The sequence below is a fragment of the Corapipo altera genome, unplaced genomic scaffold, assembly GCF_003945725.1.
Source record: "Corapipo altera isolate COAL_440 unplaced genomic scaffold, ASM394572v1 53, whole genome shotgun sequence".
Lineage (NCBI taxonomy): Eukaryota > Metazoa > Chordata > Aves > Passeriformes > Pipridae > Corapipo > Corapipo altera.
The window spans coordinates 3,211,448-3,234,162 of NW_020884900.1; the positions used below are offsets into that span (position 1 = coordinate 3,211,448).

General features: G+C 44.0%; 1 protein-coding gene across 1 annotated transcript; it reads left to right on the forward strand.

The window, feature by feature from the left end:
- The first annotated feature begins 5,275 nt into the window (after nt 1-5,275).
- Nucleotides 5,276-21,600, forward strand: SNCG (synuclein gamma). The gene is made up of 5 exons (XM_027649402.1): nt 5,276-5,654; nt 10,692-10,733; nt 11,564-11,691; nt 20,017-20,100; nt 21,216-21,600. The coding sequence occupies exons 1-5, from the start codon at nt 5,534-5,536 to the stop codon at nt 21,243-21,245; spliced, it is 405 nt and encodes a 134-aa protein (XP_027505203.1). The 5' UTR covers nt 5,276-5,533; the 3' UTR covers nt 21,246-21,600.
- Nucleotides 21,601-22,715: the final 1,115 nt, after the last annotated feature.

Below are 22,715 nucleotides of genomic sequence, written 5' to 3' on the forward strand. Positions count from 1 at the left end.
TTCCTCGTGATAGGTGTTGCATAGGATGCTGCCATGAACACATGGAAGGCATGAATTATTCAAAGGATTTTCCTTACTAGTTCAGGTTTTTGTTTAATAGCTGTTCTGATTTGGGGTATCTGAATAACGTGTTCAGGTGGTACTCTTGGTTCATAACATTGGACTCGCTGGCAGACTGAGCTGTAAGTTTTCTTGCTTTTACACCCATAGAAGAACATGTATGAGGAGTGTGCCTTCTCAGGAATTAGATTAACCACAACTTGGCCTTTTTTTTTTTTTGAGCTGGTGCCTCAGCATGGAATCAGGGAAAACAGGCATACAAGGTCATTTTGCTGCAACAATTTGCTCATTGCTTTCTGATGTGAGTCTCTTCTAGGAGGTACATTCTAGGTGAGAAAGGCAACTGTGCACCAACTAACATCAGTAGATGTCTATCACTTTTCAGTGGCCTGGTTTAGTGTTGGTGTACCTTACACACATGGGTACTACTGCTGGAATGAAAGAAATAGGCAAGATAAATCAAATTTAAAACATAATTTGGAAAATTACTTGGAAATAAGTGTTACTCCAAAAGTATACTTGAAACCCTATCAGTGAGTGATGTGATGATAATAACAGTGGTGTGGAGATGTTTGGAGCTGCCCTGATACCTCTCAGAACAGCTATCCAAAAAGATATTGTCCCTCCACTCTTGCTACTAGTGACTTTTTTTTTCTGTGTCCTTATTTATGAAATACTTTTACCCCAAGTATTTCTGAGAAGTACTTCCTTAAAGTGTTCAAACTAGTCTTCAGACTTCAAACTAGTCTTTAAGGAGTTGATATTGCCACTTAGAGCAGATTGGTCAGAATGCCCTGGGATCTTGGTGGTAACTGTCAGGACTGCTTTTGCTTTGCCTGGTAATTAAAGCTGTTTCCGTTAAACACAGCTCTTAACCCTCTCTAATGTTGCCCACCCCAAGAATTCAGTGTTCTGTTTGCAATTCCAGAATCAAGTTGCCAAGTGCCGGCACCGTCTTCTGGGTAATCTGCTTAAGGTGCAAAATCTCATCTTGGCCCTTTTCTGTTTGTTTAGAGTCAGGGCCCTGCAGCTGCAGCTGGATAAGAGGTGGGTAACCACACAGTAAACAATGCCAAACTATACATTTGATAAATGGCTTGTACAATAAATGGCTTGTACCTACTTGGAAAGCAAACACACTGGCTATTCCAGTCAGCATGTCTCTGGAGAAAGAGCCCTTAGAAATTTAATTTTCAATTTATAGGTTCAGATAATTTCGTTTGTTTCTTTTGTATCTTTCCAGTTTCACTGCCTATTCTATAATGAGCTTAATTATAGACTTAAATTCCAAATCAGTGTACTTAAAAGGAAAAAAAAAAGCTTGGAAAAAAAGTTTTAAAAAGCCAAGCGAATATGGGATTATTTTAATAAGCAAACATTGCTTTAGATTCATATATCCCAGCTCCAAATCTCTGAAGCAGACTGAGTAACTGAAAGGATTTATGTCTGGGAAGATGAGTAAGACAGTTTTGTTGATAGCTGCACAGCAAGGGGATAACTTCTCATTAGGCACTGGGGTTTAGATCTGGAAAACGCTGTCTCATCCCTTGCTTGCTGCTGGTGCACTCCCGCACTTCTGCAGCTGCTCTGGGGCAGAGGAGCACAGGAGAGGAGTGTCAGGAGGGGGGCTGCTGGGCTAGGGAGCGATTCCTTTCCCTGGTCTGTCCATCAGAGGAAGAAGATGAATTTTTGTTGCCTATATTTTTAATAGTTTGCTCAGAAGCTGTCAGTGGTATTGAACAGCAGAGATCAGTCACGACAGGCTGCTGTCCTGGCAGCTCTCTGCACGCTGTGGGTGCGCCTGAAAAATGGCTCATCCCTGGGCTATTCGTTCCCTGGCAGAGGAAATTAACTCATTAACTATGCAGACATACATGCAGAGATTCAAGTCCTAAACTGTTTGCCAAGAGGATGTCAGACAACTGCCTGTTTTTGTTGGGGCATGAAAATGAATGATCTGAGACGGTTCTTTCTGCATTTTGAAGTTTTCATAAATTGAGAGAGGAAGGAGTTCTGTTTATGTAGAGCAAGGTTTGATCCTGTTAATGTTAATATTATTCTTCATGCAAAAACTTCCTGAACAAAGGATATTTACCAGCCACCAAAGCAGTCTGTCTTTCCTTTCCTTTCCTTACTTGTCTTTCAAACAGCATCATACACCATTTAAATACTTCAATGGAATATGACCAAATCACTCTCCTTTCATCCAGCAAAATGACTTTGTCAGCTGTTAGTCTCCAGCATGAGTTCATCATTAAAGGACAAGGTTAAGGTTTTGCATGTGGAGTAGCTTGCAACTGGGAAAACTCAAGAAGGAAGAGACACAAATTAAGTAAAATCCTGTTTTAATCTGTTGCAGACGCAAAAAGACAGTAGAGGACAGGGAATCTCGATTTCTGCTTTGCATTCTTTTCTCTCCCTTGCATCAGTGCTTTGGGGAATAGGTAGACTTGAGTTAGAATTCTCTTGCCCACATTCCAGAATTGCTGGATGGTTTGTCATTGCACAAGTCAAGACAAGGCTTTCTTTCGGTATTATGCAGAACAGTCACATGTTTTTGAGATATGAATTTGTTTATAGTGATATGAATTATATTCAATCATAATAAAAATAAAGGGAACTTAATGTATAGCTTAAGTGGCATCTCCCCAGTGTCACAAGGCAGATAACAGAGAAAAAGAGGTTGCTGCCAGGTGAGATAGGAACTTAGGGTCTCTGAATTGCCTGCTGGAGGACCTTCTCTTTAGCTGCTGATTACATGATCTGATGCAAGGGGCAAACTTACCAGGCACAAAATCTGGTTGCTTACCTTATCCTGTAGTTAGATCTACCTGAGCCAGGATTGGCAACAAACTGGGACTGAATCCTCTGCTTAGTGAGAAATAGAGTAATGCAGTTGCATTGAGGTGGCAAATGTTCAGGAGCCACTATGGATGCTTGCCCTATATAGATCATCTACGATGTTGTCTTGAGTCCAGAGTTTTCCTAAAAAGGTTTCAAGGTAAAACAATGCCTGTGCAAACTGCCTGCTTCCTTGGGAGGGATCCAACAGCATTTAAATGCCTCTTGTGAACCTTTTCTGAAGGTCATCGGGAGAGGAGAAGGCAGGAAAGGAGTATCCCACTTGAGTATTGGCTAATTCAATCTGGTGATGATTCATGTTTCACATCCCAGGATGGCTTGATATTTCATGTGTTTGTTACCTTTTATAGCAATGCAAAATATGTAGAATTCAATTGTACAAACCACAGTGACAGAACAATAGCTGAACGAAATCAAAATACACTTCTCACCCAGCCTTATCAGCCTTGGCATTCTCAAGTAAAAATACCAGTAAAACCCATAACCCTGGGAAGGGCTGTGCTCTGCTTTAACGGTCTTTGAAAACCTGATGAAAAAGTAAATGGTCCCTGTAACAATTCCCAAAGGCCGTAAATTCATTTTTTTACCAAATGTAGCTAAAACAAGACTCCTGCCCGGTGCCTGATGAAATCAATGGCAGTTTAGCAACTGACTCCAAGAGCAGCTTGGCTAAACCACTGCTTTTATGGCACAATAAGATGCAGACACCTTCAATTTATGAGTACCCTGGGAGCAGAAACAAACACCAGCCATGGCAGCAGCCACCTAAGGGGAGTTTTGAAGGATGGTGAGAAAAGCCTTTTTTCGCTTCTTCCTGCAACAATCTGCAACAGTGTGAGCTCCTATAATAATTGGTATGCTGTGCTGGCCTTCTTCTCAATCTTGCACTTTTTTTAATTAACAACTGATAAATTAGTTAGTGTGACACAGATTTGGCTCCTCTACATTCAAATGGAAAATTTTTCTTCATTTATAAGTATGGAGACTTAATTGTAAGAAAAAAGATTAAGAAATCTATATATTATTTTCCAGATCAGCAGTTTTTCAATTGTTTCAGTATAGGGTAAAAAACCCCACTCCCAAAAACTGCAGAACTATTCTTAGTTCCACAGTAAGAACTCTGTTTGTGTACATGTCTGCATGTACACACAGATATGCCATTTTTTATTCAGACCTTTTTCTTTTCTGTGTAGTCGTTGCCCATCTGAGACTTCCAGGCTTAAAACTTGTGGCAGCAGTGGCTTACAGAGCACTGCACTTCATGACATTACAGTGTGCTACCCTCTCATAATGGCAGCTCAGCCTCTGAATTTCATATTCTGTTTGCCTGGTGAGGAGAAGCAGCCAAAGCAGGTCAGGGTTTGGGCTCAGAGGATGATGATTCGTGGCTTCCGTAGTTTCACATATGGCACTATTAAAAATAAATTAATTAAAAATCACCTTGCTGCACCAGCAATTGCTTTCACAGGTGCTAGCACTGAATTTTGGTTTGCTAGTGAGACAATAGCTGATTTGGGCCACTCAGGATCTACTTCAGAAAACAACTTAACTAGAGTTTAACTGCAAGCACATTAGGATACCTAGCTGTGATTAGTTATTGTGGGTTTTTATCTTTTCCTAGCAAGGCCTGGAGGCTGGATGAATCCTCTATGCAAGCTGTAAGATTTGCCCAGTCAGTTCTGTGCTGGGTGTGTTCCTGCCCCGCTGTGCTCTGCAGCACAGGCCTCTGACGTCGGCATGAAACGTTGTCTGGCTGTGCGGCGGCAGAGCAGAGCGCTGTCTGCAGCAACTCAGAGAAACAAATAGGAAACAGGATTTCCCCCAACAGGCGTCTGATTTTTCAGAAATGAACCGTTGTAATGGGATGTACAGCTGAGCAAAGCCCACAATTTATATTGAGAGCCTTCAGACTTGACAAACACGGCAAGTGGGACCTCTAGCTCCCTTCACCTGAGCCACCAAGCTGTAGCTGGTTCCTTTTTCTCTCAGTATTTACTAGAAATAATGTCGTTACCATTTTGTGCAGGGTGGGTTCTGGTAACTGCCAGACCACAGAACTTTGACCCTGTTTGTTTGCCACATGTGGTAGCAGCTTTATATGCCCTCCACCCTCTAGGGACCCATGAGATCTGTTGTTTGGCTCCTGCTGCAGCCTCGGGAAGATGCCCTTTCAGGAACTCAGCTCTCCAGATAAACAGTCTCCCTCTTCACATGAGAGCATCCTTGAGTGAGAGCATTGCAGCATATTTTAAAAGCTCTATCTGTCTGGAAATTTTCCAGTCAGTCCCTTACCTACTGCTGTCGTTGTCCTCCTCTCCCCCTCCCTTCTTAAAGCTTCCCAAGCAGATCCATATCATTAATATTTCAGTATCAGCTGCACACAGGCATTGGCTACACTGCAGCACACTTCATCAATAAGAGCCAGAGAGGGCTGTGAGGTTTGCCACACTGCCTTCATCCAGCGGAGGAGTGAGAGCTAAGGCAGAGCCTGGCAGAGAAACAGAGTATCTGCCGAGGGTAAGGCTGCAGTTCGCAGTCCCAGCCTTGAGGTGCTTTTTGCTGCTGACCCTCGTTCAGATCATCCCAGATAATACCTTAACAAGCAACAAGAATGGATGTCTTTAAGAAAGGTTTCTCCATCGCTAAAGAAGGTGTGGTGGCTGCTGCAGAAAAGACCAAGCAGGGAGTGACAGAGGCTGCGGAGAAGACTAAAGAAGGGGTAATGTATGTAGGTAAGAAAGAACTAGTTTGAATCTACATTTGAGCATGAACAGCTGCATAGATTGTCTCCGAGAAAGTCTGGGGAAATTATATTGTGTCTGGAGCTTGGGAATGAATAGCAAGGAGATCTGGATAACATCCTCAGCTTTACACAGAGTTGCTTTGTAAGCCTGGGGTGCCACAGCCTCCCCATGCCTCAGTTTCCCCAACTGTAAATTAGACATAGAAACTATCATTACTATAGGGGAGGCAGAAGGAATGTAATGTTGAGGAGCAGATGCTCAGGTGTAAGGTTTCTGTTAGACCAGTCACTGATTGTTTGCAGGGTGAGTCAGACACTCTTCAAGCATCTGAGCCCTGCTGGTCTCCACCTCACCTCCACACTGAGACACGCTGAGGAGGTCCCTGAGGGGAGCCAGCAGTGTTAGGGGATTGCAGGATGCATCTGTTTCCCCACAAACAAACTGTTTTATCCTGAAATCCTTCTCTTGTTCACCAACCTATTTCGTTGCCCGTGCACACATTAATCTTGCTTTACAAGAGACACCCAAATTCCTTTTGCCCAAAGAATAGGATCTGGGAAACAGCACGCCTGATGTCCTGTCTAGAGACCTCTCTCACAGTTAATGGGCTGTTTCAGAAACCTCTCCTTTCAAGGTCACCCTCAAAACCCACTATCTTCACTATCTAGCAAATGCAATTATATGGCTGGATGGTCAGATATTCGAGATAATACAAAATCTACAGAGTCTTAGGTTCCCAAGACTGATTACCTTGCTGCTGATTACTGTGTTTCACACAGCTTTTTATTTTTGCTAGATGTGGGAAAGAGGGTTTATTTTAGTTGGAAAGTTTACGTGCATGTTCTTCCTGCTATCATACTGCAACATCCACAGCTATACTTAGCTACTGTATTTAAAACAGCTCTATTGCAAATAGCTACAGACATATATTTGTACATTATAAATGAATATAAAATTTGTATGTAGCAGGTCTGGTAATGTCTTCATCCTGAATTTTTAAATACTTAACTATTGGCATGCTGGAAATGAATGGATGTAAAAGTTCACATTTCAATTTGAAGCTGACTCACAAGAAAAAAGGTAAGCAGCATCCCTATAAACAAACTAACTACAGTAACTGAAACACCAGCCAGTGAAATGTCACGTATGGATGTCACATTGTGGCATTCGCTACTGCTCCACCTGCTTCCAGATTTGAGTCATGTCAGGGTTATTCAAAGTTTTTATACATAATTCCTTACATCTCTGTTCAGTCACGTTGTACACCTCCATACTGTGACCTGCTTTTCAGGTACAGTCTCTTAATGAGATTCTAACCTTTCAATAAAGTTTTCTCTAAGTCTAAAACTAAAAAGCCTTAAAACCTTAATCTCTGAATGAGGATCAGATAAGGATCAAGGTGAAGATTAAGTGCTTTCTCCTTTTATTGGTTTGATTTGGTTTGGTTTGGTGGTATAGTGCCAGTTCCTGCCCTGCCATGCACTGCACAGGGCTTTGCCTTGGGCTGATTCAGTTCCTGTTGCACACTAGGGGAAGCTCAGCCCTTTGGGGAAAATTCAGTCTTTCACAGGCAGGAAAAGTCAAGGCCAGATGCTGATTAGCTCAGAAAATCAGGTTTTTTAATAACCGGCGAAGGTGGAGGCATGGTATATCTGTTAAAACTGGAATGTTGTTCATGCTGCCTTTTATCACTCTGTGCCATGTGAAGGGTAAATTGCAGACCTGAACTGTTCTTTCCCTGCTCCTTCCTTTGCAGAGCCCTATCCCAGCAGCTTCATCTAGAGCATTAGGTGACAAAACTTGAATTTTTGGATGCTAGGAGAAAACAATACTGCATCAAACCTTGAGGGTCTTTTCAGAACATCAGGAAAGGGAGGAAAATCCCCATAGCCTAGGATGGATGAAGTGGATCCCTGACTTTTATTCAGGTTTGTGCTAACTCATTGTTGACTCTCCAAGGAGGATTCCAGGTGTCTGGGCACAACCCCCACATCTGGTGAGTCACTTGCTGCTGCCCAGGGGAAGAAAAACAATGCTCGTTCAGAGGCACCTGCCTGGAGCAAACAGTATCACTGGGGCACTGTGGCCAGCTTGTCCCTCCCTCTGGTCCAAGCAGGTTCAGCCTCCAGGAGCCATGGCAGAGAGGAGATGCCTCCTTCTGTGCTGGCACTGCAATGCGGTTCACAGCCGGGCCGGCCCGAGGTGCTGGCATCGCGGGGCAGTCAGGGCGTGGGATGCTCCTGCCCCTTCGTGTGGCTTCCTGAACAGACAGGATAGAGAAGAGGGGGCATGAAAAGAGGAGAAATCCTGTAGTATGGGTCACCTTTGCACTTAGCAGAATCACAGACTGCTCTGCAACTTGTGACAGCCTCTGGGTACACCAAAGTGGCAGGGGATCCCTCACAGTTAGCAGGGATCCAGCGGTTGGTTCAATGGGCTGTCTTTTTTTGTTTGGTTTAAAAAGGGGGATAAATGATGCTCCAGTTAATGAATGAATTTAATGCAAAGCTACATCAGAGTATTGAGTATAAGGTCATTAGTACTGTTTAATGCTATAATTCAGTAAGCCTCAACAAAAAAGGTACTTTTAGTTTTCCAGGAAGATTTTCGACCTTGTGTGTCGCAGAAAGCCCCAACGCACCAAGCTCTACTTAAACCAAGTGACTCCTGCAGGACTTAATGCCCATCATAATATCCCTTTCTACTCTAAACCTTCTCCCACCACCTCAGTCCCACCCTTGCCGTACCAAAGCTCTTTCAGATGACTCACAGCACTCAGAAGAGGCAGGATGCATGAACTTTTAATTCTGTGTACAGAAGCTGCAGGCAAGGGCTAATGAGCGAAATGAGATTGAGCATCAGGTGATTGCTTTCTGATTCAACAGATGCGGGTTGCTGGCAGGAGCGTGCGCCGGAAGGTCAGGTTTCATGCGGTGCATAATGATGTGAGCCTGAGTCATCGGGTGTGGCCGGGCCGGGAACGTGAGGCGGGCTCTCCCCGGGCTGCAGCAGGGACTCTTCCCAATGACATTGCTTCTGTGGCAAAATGGATTCGGATGTTTTTCTTCTGTCTGCAGCCCTCCTTTCTGGAACTGTTTTTGATCAGCAGATATAGCCTCCAACCACTCCCCTTCCCCCGGAAAAGAATTGAGCCCACATAGTCACCTTAAAAGTCTGGTAAAAAATATATAGAAGACAGAAGTCTCACTGAGAGTGTTTACTGCACAACTGAAACACATGGAAGGCTAGTACAGCAAATCATCTACTTTGCTTACCTATCAACTCTTCTTTGACCAAAAAACAACAAAGAAGGGCTATGCTTGAACATCTGTGTCTGACATGAGACGATCTTGTGTGTCAGATTAGTACTGTGGCAGTGTTTCATAGGAGAAGCACTGGGAGGGAAACCAGAGCACAATGGTGTTTGAAATGAACAGTGTGTGTTTGGCCCACTCAGGAGCTCACATTCATGGCTTGAGACTTGCACTTGCTCTGCTTGCTGCTGTGCTTTGCTCACATTTGTGTATCACGGGCACCATTATTAAATCCAGCTCACAGCAGTGCACATGTATCACGTTCACCACTAGGAACTGCAGTTTACAGCACTAACGAGTATAATAAAGTACAAAGATTTCATCTCTTCAGTTTTAACACAGTTCAGGAGGGTGGAGTGAAATGTGGAGGGTATATTGTAGTAGAACAGTTTTGTTCTGCCCCGGGCAACAATTACAACCACCAAAATAAATCAACAATCAAGAATAACATCCAATAATACGTAACATGTGTCAGGCAGAACAGAGCTGGGCTGGATCTGTTGTTATCAGGGCACTGCACCTGTTTCACTTCTCAGGCTGCTAATGAGAACGAGATGTGGTTTGTAGCTGGTTTCTCCCACCACACCCGTGGATGCTGCACTTCCATGGAGTCAAAGATCTGCCTGATTCTCTATTTTTATCATTTTGATGGTTGGCCATAGAAATCCTTTTGCTGTATCAGTATGGGAAATTTCAAGAGAGCCTGTTTAGGTGCAGATAATTTACAAAATACAGTAAAGTGAGACCAGTGGAATGTTTTGGTATGTGTTCTTTTAAATTGTAACAGTGATAAATTTGATCCTTTATTTTTTCAATGTGTAAAGCACATAGTTACTGTGGGGGCTGCCCATCTACCATATGATTTAGCTTATCTGCTGCAGTAAAAAGGTAGAAGGGATATATAGCTGGTCACTTGAAGAGTGGAGGAAAATCACAGAGATTAATTATTCCTTAGGGGTATTTGTGTTGCAAACTGAATGCCTTCACATCCTGTTAGCTTTTCTGCCTTCAGAACAGTGAGATAAATTACAATGTAAGTATACATATGGTGTACTTTCATAATTTGAGATAAAACCATCTGCATTCTGTGTATCGCTGTGAGCAGGCACTTACAGCCTAGGCTGAGGCACCAAAATGGGAATCTAGTTGGTAGCTATGTAGTAGGTGGGTGGTTGTTCTGTAAATTCAGCTTTAAGATTCTCAAGTCTTTACTTGTGATATAGAATTAGATTTTGAATTACTGCTGCAGCCAAGGATTCTGCTGAAAGGCAGGAGAGAGTCACAGATGTGACTCCTTGTCTTGCAAGACTGAAGTAGGTGAGATTTTACCAGGTGATTTAATATACAGTCATTTTTACAATTAGCTTAACATTGATTTACCACTATTTAACTGTTCTTTTAATTTTGGAAATATTCCAGGGACAATTTTTCATAGTTCAACATGACATAGTCAAAATTTTTCAGGTCTAGGCGTCTCCAGAGAATTTGTTGTTGAAGTTCTCCAACTCTCAGCACAAAGGTACTTATTGACTTTATTGGCAAGGGAAGCTGGTCCCATTTTCTGGCTCTACAAATGGCTTGTGTCTGAGCAGGAGGTACCAGCAGCACTATAGCTCCCTACTGCACTTTGTAAGAACAAAAAGCTCTGTGTGTCCAGAAATGACAGGTTTCTTAGCCAGGTAGCACTGATGGACTGTGTTTCCTTTCACAGGCACCAAAACCAAGGAAGGCGTGGTGCAAAGTGTGACCTCAGGTAAGAGCACAGCCCTGAGAGAGATGTGGGAATCTGTGATGGTTTGCCAAATGGGAGGCCTGTGGGGGACACCACTGATATGTGTGACCTTCCAGGTGATGAATGGAGGACGCTTGCCAGGAGCAATGGTTCAGGGTTTGGCATTTGCAGTGGACACAGATGGGAGAAAATATTTGATCAGTAGAGCAGGTCAAAAAATCTAACGAAGGTTACTTGGCAGACTGGGATGATTCACAGCAATTTAGACATTTCACAATGTCAAGTGTGCTGCCCAGCATGCAGAGAGGATTTGCTTGTATCAGTTCCTGTTGGGCCAAAACTGACTTCTGTCAGGCAGTCACATAATCAAGGACCCAGAGGGTTCCTTCTAGGACCCAAGCTCCAAGGAAAAGTAGCCATGTGGACTGCCTTGAAGGGAGATAAATGTATACTTTCCCTGGAGAATTTCATAATGATTACTTTTTTCTACCTAGGGGTATTAATTCAAACAGAAGGTACCCAGGAAGAGGTCATGGACAGACTGCAATGCAAAATACCTTATTTGCACTATTGTCTCTTAGTATTTGACAGTGAATTTTTCATTCTGCAGTTTCCCACAATGACTGACAGGCTGCAGTGCTGCTCTCTGAACAGCATTTTGAGTCAGACAAAAACCCTCACATACATAATGTAAATTCAGACGTGATCTCATCTAAAAAAATCCAAACACGGACTGCACGAGGGCCAATTTCTTCTTTTACCTCAGTGCATTCATGTTATTGTCCCAGGGAATTTGGCAGCCTTTTGGCAGTGTCTAGCTCACTGACTTTCTGCTTTTGTTAAAACCCCAGTTGCTGAGAAGACCAAAGAGCAGGCCAATGTGGTGGGAGAGGCTGTAGTAGCCAGCGTGAATACAGTGGCAAACAAAACTGTAGAAGGAGCAGAGACCATCGCGGCCACCACAGGAGTTGTAAAAAAGGTATGTTTGTCTCTTCGGTAGTGTGCAGGACGGAAGAGTCACCTTTGGATTAGGCTTAAAATACCTTCAAACATCTACAGGTGATGGTTTTACTTATGTAGTGAAAGGTTTGCAGCAACATCTGCTTTTGTATAACACTTAATATCATCCTATAATGCGTAATATAGTCACAGAATCATTTAGTTTGGAAGGGACTACTTGAGATCATCTAGTCCAACCTCCTTAGGGTCAATGAGAGAGGACTCTGTTCAGCTGAATTTTGAATATCTCCACAGATGGAGATTCCTCAACATCCCTGAACAACCAGTGCCAGTGTTTGACCACCCTCACAGGAAGAGAGAGAAGTGTTTTCCTCTGTTCAGATGGACACTTTAATCAATTTGTGCCCATTGCCTCTTGTCCCATCAGTGGGCACTGCTGGCAAGAGTCTTTCATTTTTCCCCAGAAACGTGAGCAGAAATGCGGCTGGGCTGCAGTGAGCACCTGGATGGAGTCAGAGCTCTGGGATGTGCAGGGTGGGAAGGCACGGGAGCTCAGCACTTGCCGTCACACCTGTGCCATGCTGGTGGGATACACAGCCTCGGCCCCGGCAGCTCCGGAGGCAGCAGAGGGCAGCAGCAATTCAGGCACAGCCCGGTCCCGGCAGAGAGCCTGACCCTGCTGCTCTGCTTCCTGCTGGTTTTGGCAACATCCAAGCACTTATTGATAAAGGCTGTGTGGTCCAAATTGTGCACGGATTAAGCCAGATTCAGACAAGGCATCTTCTGTCCTCCAGCTTAATTTGGCAAGCTGGACTGCTTCAAGTGAGGGGATTAAGGGGCATGTGAAGGAGCAGAACAGTTCCCTAGATGAAGGCGGTGTTGACCATTAGAGAAGATGCTTTCCCCGGGTGGTAACAAACAGCAACCATTTGTACAGCACGAGGCTAATACTTGGCAGCTCTTTGGTAAGCCCAGCTCTTTCCCCTCTTCAGAGGGCTGTGATCACTGCTGTTGACAGCCACATGAGCTAGATGAGTCACAACAAACCCAAACCCTGAATCAAAGCAAAGCCAGGCTGGCCAAAATTGTTTTAATTGTTCAGATAGTCGGCTGATTAATTTCCTGACCTGCACGTAAACACATTGTGATGTGAAACAAAACTTCTACACAGCATATAAATCCTGGGAGAATAGCCTAACAAAAGAGGGGAACAGCAGCTACGAGTGACGCAAAATGTCCTCCTGCAAGCATGTGAAAAGGGCAGATACAGGAGTTCTGCTAAGCCCTTGGGATAAAATTAATCTCTATTCCCACAGCATTTGGGCTGTAGGAGCAAACAGTGATTCCTAATTCTGTGGGGCCAGAATACCCCTTCAACCTTTCAGCTGACCTGGTGCAGGGTGATTGACCCAGAAGAGTGAGGAATTTGCTGACAGTAGGAATCCATCCTGCTGTCCATTGGACTGTCTTCTCTCTAGCAAGGACTGAGCAGCAGCAATCTTGTTCCCCTTTCCTCCGAAGTGAGAGCCCCACCTCAGAGACTGACAACTACAGTTTACAGCTGATTTCAGAGTTCAAATCAGTCAATGTTATCTGTTTCCATCTTTGTGAACGTAGTCCCTCAGAAAATCAGTGATTCCTTGACCCTAGTAGAGGTTCTTGCTTATGTAGACTGCAGGCAATATACAGAGCTGTGAGGTTTTGGAGGGTTAAAGCATTAAGCATCTGAACTGTCATTTTGGCATCTTCCATTGATTGGAGTGCTGATCTGACTGCTTAGAGTTAAAATGGAGATCATTCAAGAAATAAAAATTTAAGATGTGTCACATGCCAAAGGGCAGACTAAACGGAACCAGGAGACTGCTTTGGACACAGCATCGTGGTGTCATGCCAAACAGCAGAGGTGGGCAGCAGAATAAAAACAGCATGAGAAAAACAAGACAAAGTCACAGGAGAAAGGAATTCAGGAAAAAATGTTTGTTTCTTTGAAAGAGGGGTCATCTACTGGTTTAGCTCAGCTTAGGAGTGCAAATCTTTTATTCATGCTCACTCACCATACTTTATCATAGAGCTAGACACAGAAGATTGAGCTCCGTGAGCAGACCGAGCACCTCCCAGCTGCTAATGGTTGATTGCCTTGGAGCCAAAGCTGCTCCTGAGGGAGGGCCCTGAAAGGAATATAAGGAGTTGTGCTGGGCTCTTGGGCTGCTTTTTCTCCAGATCTGCTCCTATTGTGCTGCACAGTTTGCTAATGGAAATACATCCAGAGTCTGCCAAGAGCAGCACCAGGCACTATAATACCTATGGGAGACCCACTGAAGATACACTAAGAGTGATAAGTTAAAGCTTTTAGATATTTAAGCAGTGAATACCTACTGTTATAATCTTGCAATCCTGGAGTCATACACAAGCCTTTCAGCCCCTGAAGTTTGAGGAGGTGTTATATCCAGTGCTGAGACTTCTTTGTGTTCCATCCTGTCCTCCTCCTTTCTAATTGCACAGAGCAGTTGCTAATGCCTTATTTCGGTTTTCAGCTGTCTCCAGTGTTGTTCAAAGCACCAGGGATCTGTGTGAATGCCTGGCACTGAGCAGTGCAGGAGGGTGACTCGGGTCTGGGGGAGGCAAGTGGCCTAGGAGACATGTCTCCAGCAGAGCTTTCCCACTATTAATATCAATTATGGAGAGCTCGTTGACATTTAATCTGTGCATTTGACAGCTGGCATGGGCAGCAGGAGAGGGGAACTCTGAGGATTCCGAGTTAAGTTTTGCTCATGACAGCAGCCATGGGTTGGTTCAGTTCTGTGGGTGTATCACATGGTAACTTGGGTCATGGGAAAGAATTCAGCCTGCTGTTGGATCATGGCAGGCACTGAAATGTGCACACCCATGGGGCAGTTGGCAACCTGCTGCTCCTTGCTGTCCTTGGTGGGAGCACTCAGAGCCATTCAGAAGGAAATGAGGATGTAGTAACTCTATGCCTGTGGAGGGGTGCCAAGTACTGGATGAGAATAACCTTGCGTAGTTTGGCATCGCCTGACAGGACTTTGGCACTGGCCTGGTCGCTGCTCACTGAGTACAGGAAAGTATTGACTGATTTGGGGGAGTTTTTAAGTATTAACTAAAAAATATGTAAGTTAAGAGATTATAAACTTGCCGCAATTTTCCTGATCCACAAAGGAATGAAACCCATCAGTGATGTGTTCTGTCTGTGGCTCTGCACCCATCCCCATCCCTGGGGTGGACATTAAGAGATTCCAGTGAGATAACCACCCACTACATATCCCTGTCTTAGGAGAGGATTAATTCTTCGTCTGCATGACGCAGCACAGAGCTTGCTGCAATGCAGACACCACGTGGCTGGGAACGAGGGCACGTAAATACACACGCTCACAAAATGTCCTTCAGGGAGCGGAACAATTTCCCCAGTATAATGCTTCCCTACACCCTCCACCTAGATCTTCCCCTTAGATCTATTTGTCCTGTCAGTTTTTATGATTTAGCTGTCAGCTCATGACTCTGTCACTTTGAATTGGATTTGATCCTTTTTTTGTTTCGCTCCATTAATTACTGGAGCAGTTGTCAGTTATGTGCATCCGCTGGGTGCGTTCACCGGATCGCAGAGTTTCCCTGTGCACCTGATCTCATGTGCATGAGCCGCACCCAGGCCGGGGCTCATGGCTTTCATAACAGCTGCACATTCTGGAGGTGAATGTTTGTGGCCTTGATTCTGCTCACTCACACCCTGCAACACCACCGAGGCCAAGGCAGTCGCACCGAAGGAATTGGAAGCAGAAACTGAGTGACCTCCCCACTCAAGTTAGTCTGGGCAGGGCAAGTGCCACTAGGAGAGAGCAACCAAGGGCATTTGAGAGGCCAAGGAGGGCAGAGCTGCTGAGCAAGAGGAGCAGGGAAATCAGCAGCTAAACTACCTTACAATTAAGTAGAATAAATAGTTGCAACTCTTCGTCTTGGCATTCAAGCTTCTCTGTACTTGGCTGATGCAGTGATGCATCCCAGTAGTATCCGTCCACCTCTGATGGAGCAAGGGAGACTGCAAAAGCAGTGTGGAACAGGAGATTCTGCCTGCAGGCAGTTATTTTGTGCTTCCTTCTCAGTCTCATTAGTGCATCCAGGCATACATTTTCTCATGAAAAATAGCTGAGTTAGTAGCACTGGTGAAGCCTTAAAGTCTGCAAGACCATGTGTTTGCTTCACCACAACAATCCTGTAGGTTACATTGTTAAACGTATTATTTCTGTAAGCAGTCCCAGGAAAGTGTGAGAGTCTGGCTGTGAGCTGGATGAAAACAAAGCCACTCCAAGAGTCCACCTGGATTTGCAGGGTAGGACAGGGCTCCTGTGTGCCCATCTGTCTGTCCTGTTGGTAGGTCCACTCACTTTAGGCACGAGTTGACCTCTTAGAGCTGTCAGCATCACTCCAAGCACGTTCAGCGTGAAACCTATACAGCATAGCCTGTCTATAGGACCTGTCATGTTGCCTGAGGATTTACGAGGGAGTGTAGTGGGGATACTGCCAAGTACTGTTGTGTTTGCTCCAACGCCCAAGGTCAAGAGCACTACAGGAGGCTGAACCTCTCTGCCTTATGGAATTGATGTCCCATTGAGGGTTATTAAATTTGTAGCAGATGAGACTGCCAGTGAACCTCTCTGGCTTTGCAGCCTAATAATAATAATAATAATAATAATAATAATAATAATAATAATAATAATGAACTATTGCTCGCCACTGAATTTTTTGAGATTCTAGTGAGTCAAATGCCAGCATCCAATATTGGATTGCTTTCTCTGTTATATAAGGAAGATAATACTAATAAGTTTGGTTTTGTTTGAATTTTTGGGAAAAGCAAAAAAGCCCCATGGGCTTATAACATAATATAGACAAAAATATAAATTCCATTTTGTGTATGGACTCAGAACATACAACTCAGTTGGTAAGCTGGAAAAGGGAATTTCGTAGAACCTGGGGGGGGAGGGAAGAGATCTGAGAAATCAAATTATAATTAATTATTTTTCAATATTTCTGGGTTTTCAAATCAGTTTAAAAAAGTATTAAAATATCTGAACCCAAGTGCCTATAGTGTAGTCTGTTTAAGATCTCAACATTACACAGGAATATCTTTATAAATGGCAGATCCTAATTTGTCGAGTTTTTCATTTGTGATAGCTGAACATGTACCTATGTTTCATAACCTTATTGAAATACTGGGTTTTATATATATAAATCTTCTATAGTGTATTTATTTTATATGGGAATGTATTTTTTTTATTCATAAAATATTTAAAAACTTGTATGGTATTCCTTTAAGAAATTCTGAGGTCTTGTGTTTCATTTAACAATTATGTTAAAATCCTTAATTCTTCTCTCTTCACTAGCAAAAAAGATTCAATTTCTCCCCCAAAAATAGAAGAAAACAGCCCATAACAAACTGATTTTTTTTTTCATTTAAAATACTTATTCTAAGGCAATGCATGACTTCTGAGGGGACAAAATCTGGTTTCACTTCAAGAGCAGGAGGACTATTACTAATTGCTTCATGGTTTCAACATGCCCCTCCCTTAGAAAATCTTGTCCCTTTTAATGAGCAGATGAACAGTGAAAGGAATGGCAAAACTCTTGCTGTTCCCCAGAGAAGCTGGATTTTCACCTTTGCTTTCTTGCCCAGCATTGTGCTGTGGGTCAGTGTTATAGCTGGAGCTTGTACCCAGAGATCTCTGGCTCTTCATCCAAAGTGAAGACCCTTCCATCACATGGTCCTCCTCTGTTTTCCTGAGCAATTACTGCAATCCTCAGCCAGCTAACACCCAGCTGAAGAATGCAGCCCTTCCTCATCTCAGGATCACTATTCTGGGCAGGGTGGGAAGCGCGTGAGAAAAAGGCTGTGAGGCGACATCCCTAACAGAGCCTGACACCTCTTCATCCTGCAATTGTGCTGGTTCCTCCACCAAAGTTTAGAAACACTATCCAGAAACATGGTTGCTTCCCTTTCTAAAAATAGATGGTTGATTTTTATTCTTCTGGAGCAGGGTCTTGGCAAGGAGAGCACAATTTAAGGGATATAACAAGCAGCACAATAGCTGAACAGGGATTCTTCAGCCCATCCATTGCTCTTGGAAGCAGTGTCCTGAGGGTGGTCCTGAGGAAGGTATCCCTTTTCCATGACTCTTTCCACATCTACCACAGCTCAGCTCCCTGCCCACAGGAACAGGAGGTGATTGTACCCTGCAGAAAGACAGAGTGCACCTCACCTCTCCTTGTGTTCCTGTCAGCTGTCCTCCAGTTTTCCCAGCACAGCTCAGCACCTTTGGCAGTTGCCTTTGATTGACCTTCACGATTTCACACAGCAGCTGGTAACTCCACCTGCAAAACACCTACGAGACACCTGCTGTTGCAGCTACTGTGAGCAGCTTGCATTGCAGATTTCTTTCCTTTCCACCTAACAGCCAAAAAACCTGCTTGTAAGGCTTGAAAATACAATTTGAGGCTATTTTTACCCGCTTTGGCCTAACGTGTGCTGTTGAGTTATAAGGCGTAGTCCTTTTTATATGCATCTGAAGTCTTTTCAAGCCACAGGCTGGATCCTGAGGCTGGATGAGCCTCCATAAATTCAGAGTAGTGAACTGTTTGCTGACTGCAGGGGAGTTGCATTTCTGAAAGGCTGTGGCTGAGTGGCTCCATCAGAGCAGTGGCTTCTCTGCAACAGCCATGGTCCCTGCTGTGCTGGGAGAAACTGTCTTCCATGATGTGCACAATTTGATGTCATTAAGTTACCTGGGCTTACTTAAAACAGCTCAGGCCAGCAATGCAGTGCAAATTAAGGGCGTGTTCCTTAGGAAAAGGTGGTCACACTGTGCTTCTCATCTGGAGACACCCCAGTGTGTGGTGCTCTCCATAAAAAAACTAATCAACTCTAGTCTCAGCAGGGAGATGAAGGGAATGCCTGCAGCTGTGACAGGCATCAGTACTGGGCTGCAGCTCATATTTTGGCTGTTTTCTGGTTTTAGTGGATTGATGCCATGGTAGCTTACATGGGGAGCAGGAAGCCTATAGGTAGGACAAGCAGGTTGCAGTGTTTCCATCTCCCAGCTCCCCTTCCTGCCACAAATGGACCTGAAGTCCAATTTCCAGCTTAAATTTTCATGGGCTCTACCTTATATCTATACAACTCTGTGTATTTTTCCCTTTTTGTTTCGTATCCCTTCTTCTTCTATAATTCAGTCCCAAAAGCAGCAGGAGTACTCTCCTACTGATAAGAACACTTATGACTGAACAGGAAAATAAGGACACATGTCAAAATTAAGAGTGGAGTTCCCCAAACACATGGGAGCATGAAGTTCTGTTTACAGGAGGCTTGGCAGGGACATTTGATCTGTACTGCATCAACAGCAGCACCAGGGAAAGTGGTGGCCCCGTGTTCCAAACTGTTAAAATTCAAATGATAACTCTGTCCTCCATGCAAAATTGACTTTCCCTTTACATAATACGTGTGTCTCTGGTTCCCTCTGTGTTAGCCCTGACTTCACCTGGGAAAAGAGTAATTCAGGGAAACTGCTGGGCATGTGTGCTCAAAGGGAACAGAGAAGCTTAGTAATTTTGAGTTGCCTGGTTATTTGGGGCTGGGCTATAGAAGTCCTGCTACTTCTGCTTCCTCCTGCTCTCACTGACTGATTCCACACAGGGGCATTTGTTCTTTCTGTCCAGTATGGTCAGGGTTTTGTCTTCTCTGGCCAAATTGTGCTTAAAGTAACCACCTGGTAATACAACCTTTTCTCTTCCTTTTGGGCTAGAAAGGAAGCTGAAAGATGCAGGCAAGTAGCTAAAAGAGCCGAAAATACTTATGTAAATACTTGGACTCAAACACAAAACCTTTGATAATGACACTTTATCTGAAGCATGACATTAACACCACCACAGTACTGCTGTATCGTAAATTAGTTTTAGTCTATGCAATAAGTGCTTAGGGTAAGTAGATAATGTGGGGAAAGGCTTGGCGTAGTCTTATTGTAGGTAAATTTATTTGTTCCTCCCAAATTTCTTCACGCTGAAAGAGTCGAAACTTCTGGTCTCAGTAACAGAAAAAGAACTGATTTTCTGTATGAAAAAGCCCCTAAACCAGGTGGTAGGAAAATGAATTGCTTTTTCACAGATATCTGCTCCAACGAGGTGCACAACAAAAGTGGATTTCAAGCATATTAAAGCTGGTGTTTTGTTTGGGTGTGTAATGCTCAATCACTGTCACGCAGCCTGCTCGAATGGTCTGTCTGAGATTAGGGCGATGACTCTGCATGTGGCAGCAAGGACAAACGTCTTGCTTGTGACTTGGCAGGAGGACCTGGCAGCGCCGCAGCCGCCGGAGCAGCCCCGGGTGGCCGGAGAGGGGGCCCCGGCGCCAGGCACAGGCGGTGCAGAGGTAAGGGGGTGCCAGGGCCCTGCCTGCCGCGGCCCCGCGCTCTGGGGGCCACACACGGGCTCTTTCTGGGTTGCTGCTTCCTCCCCTCCCCGGGAGAATTCCCCTTTGCACCCTCTGGTTGTAGATCTGCCGTGTGAGGTTCCCTCAGTATTCCCACTTTCCTGAGTTATTTGACAAAAACCTGAGATCATCAGTTCTCGCTTTTGCCACTTCCTTTCTTTTGGGACCAACAATTTTCTGTTAGTGACAGACTGGACTAAGTGTAAACTGCTGGCTGATGTGGGTTGATTTTGTGGATGCACATATAATAGTTAATGCTTTCTTTTGGTTTTGTCATCACATGAAACAGCTTTTTCCAGGTTGCAGCCATGCTTAAGAAGAGCTTTAGATAAAAAGTTAGATTTTTCTATAGATTTTTCTACATTTAAATTAGCTCTTTTAATTTTTGATCTGTTCTACCTGCAATGTCCTTTTGAAGCCCTGGGTCAAATGTCAGTCTTTGGGCCACTTTCAGCTCTTGAACAAGAATAACTCATTGTCCAACAAAGATGCTTTAAAGGCACAAATGCTTCTCACACAGTATTTCCTTTATGGTTTCAGTCCTAAGGCCTTTGTCTGCCCACTCCACAGGTACTGCATGCACCCAAACCCCACATTTTTCAGCTTTTCCAAAGCTCAGACTGTTTTCGTGGTCTCAGCTTGCACCTACCACTCTCTGCCAGCCATCACCCCTGCTGCCAGTCCCCGAAACGAGCCTCACTAATGTGACTGACTCCATGGCTGCACCAGGGCTCATGTCAGGCTGCAGGAGCAGACCCAGCAGCAGAAAGCAGGACACTCCTGCTGGTGGCAGCCCGGCTCCACATTAGCTCAACTTCCACCATCTGTGAACTCACACCCTCATTTTCCCTGGAGGTCAGTGGGAGTGTGTCTGTTTTCCAGAAGCAATGGGTATTTCAGTTATTTTCTGCACCACTTATGGTCCTCACTGTTTTGCAGCTGTTTATGATTTTTTTTGTGTGGTGACTATTAGCATTGATTTTTCTCTTAATTTTATTTATATACATTTTCCACTGGAAATATTTAACTGTTCTCCTATCTCTCTCCTCTCACAGGGTGAAATTGAAGGCGATCCATCAAGTTAGGGAATCCTAGGTCAAAAGACACCATTCCAAGAGCATACATGGAAATATTAGCTGACTACAACAGGAAAATCCCACTGTCCATAGACTAACTACATTCAGCTCTGTAGTCTTTCACTTGCCTCAGAAAGAGTTGTACAATATATGTAAGCCAGACTCCTCTGATTGTAAGTAAAGTGCAGGTGTGTACCAGGGGGTCTGTCCTTCCCCACCTCCCTCCTGGCTTTCTGACCCACTTGCTTTGCATCTTTTGGTTGGACTCACTGGTCTGTGTCTCGCGTCCATCTGCACTGGCACTTGGGATCTCTAGGTATCGTGGAAATATTTTTTTTTAACTAATAAAAAAGTGTTTGAACACCTTTTTTGTTTTGTCAGTTTTATTTGCACGTTTTAGATGTGGATGCTTCCAAACAGATGCACTCTTCCTGTAAAAGTGCAGTATCAAGACACGAGGATCTCAAAACTATAAGGGCCTTAAAAAGGTGGAGAATTGTGAAAAATTGTATTTCTGAAGTCAATACTGTAGGTAGGCCAACTTCCAGTTTTTCAGGGCTGAGAAGCAGATATTTCATTATTTAAATAATTGCCATGTTTAAGGTGCGGGGAGAATATCGGAAAGGTGAGGCTTTTTAAAGGAATGTGAAAGTGATGTTGAGCTCAATTTATTCTGCTTACTACAGAGCTTTAAAACTCTATACTGACATCTGGGTGCAACAAGCTGCTAGAAGGTAATTACAAAATGTGATGGGTACCAGCTGACCTGTGAGATCAGAACTGCATTACTGTTGGCAGGGGCAGGGAGGCTGTGAAATGCATCAGTGTGAGAGCAGCTGCCAAAGGAAAATTTACTGGTGCACCACAAACACAGGGCTGGTATCTGTTACAGCAGTTTGCAGGTTAAGCTATGGAGTGAGAGCAGCAGAGACTTTCCACGTTAAAGATGTAGAGAACAGGAAAATGTTGCTACAAAGCTCATTGCTGTAAATCATGAGGGTGAGTTTAAAGCACATCAGTAGGTATGGGTCTAAAAGTGGGTTCTTTTATTTACCTACAGATAAAACACCCACGAATCCAGGAGAAGCCAGTGTAAAATGACGAGATTTAAACTGCTTCAAAATCAGACCATTACTCCTCATTAAGCTGCATAATGATGATGACTGTGGAAGATATTACAGGAGAGACTTGCTGGAGTATGGAAGGATCTGGCAAGTGTGCTAGCAGCCTCTCTCATGCATTAATACATGTAAGGCATTACATTGCAGAGAACACAGGATTTCCATCCAAGGGGGTGTTTGATCTCAACACTGAAAGGGAACAGAAGAGCCCTAGCAGAGGTAACAAGGCCCCTCAAAGGAAACTACATCTGATATATTACGCTCTTTTCTGATGTCCTGCAAAACATCTGCCAATTAAACAGAATAACCAAAATTGAGGCCAAGGTAAGAGGGCTTAAAGAGATATTCATGCCCAGCA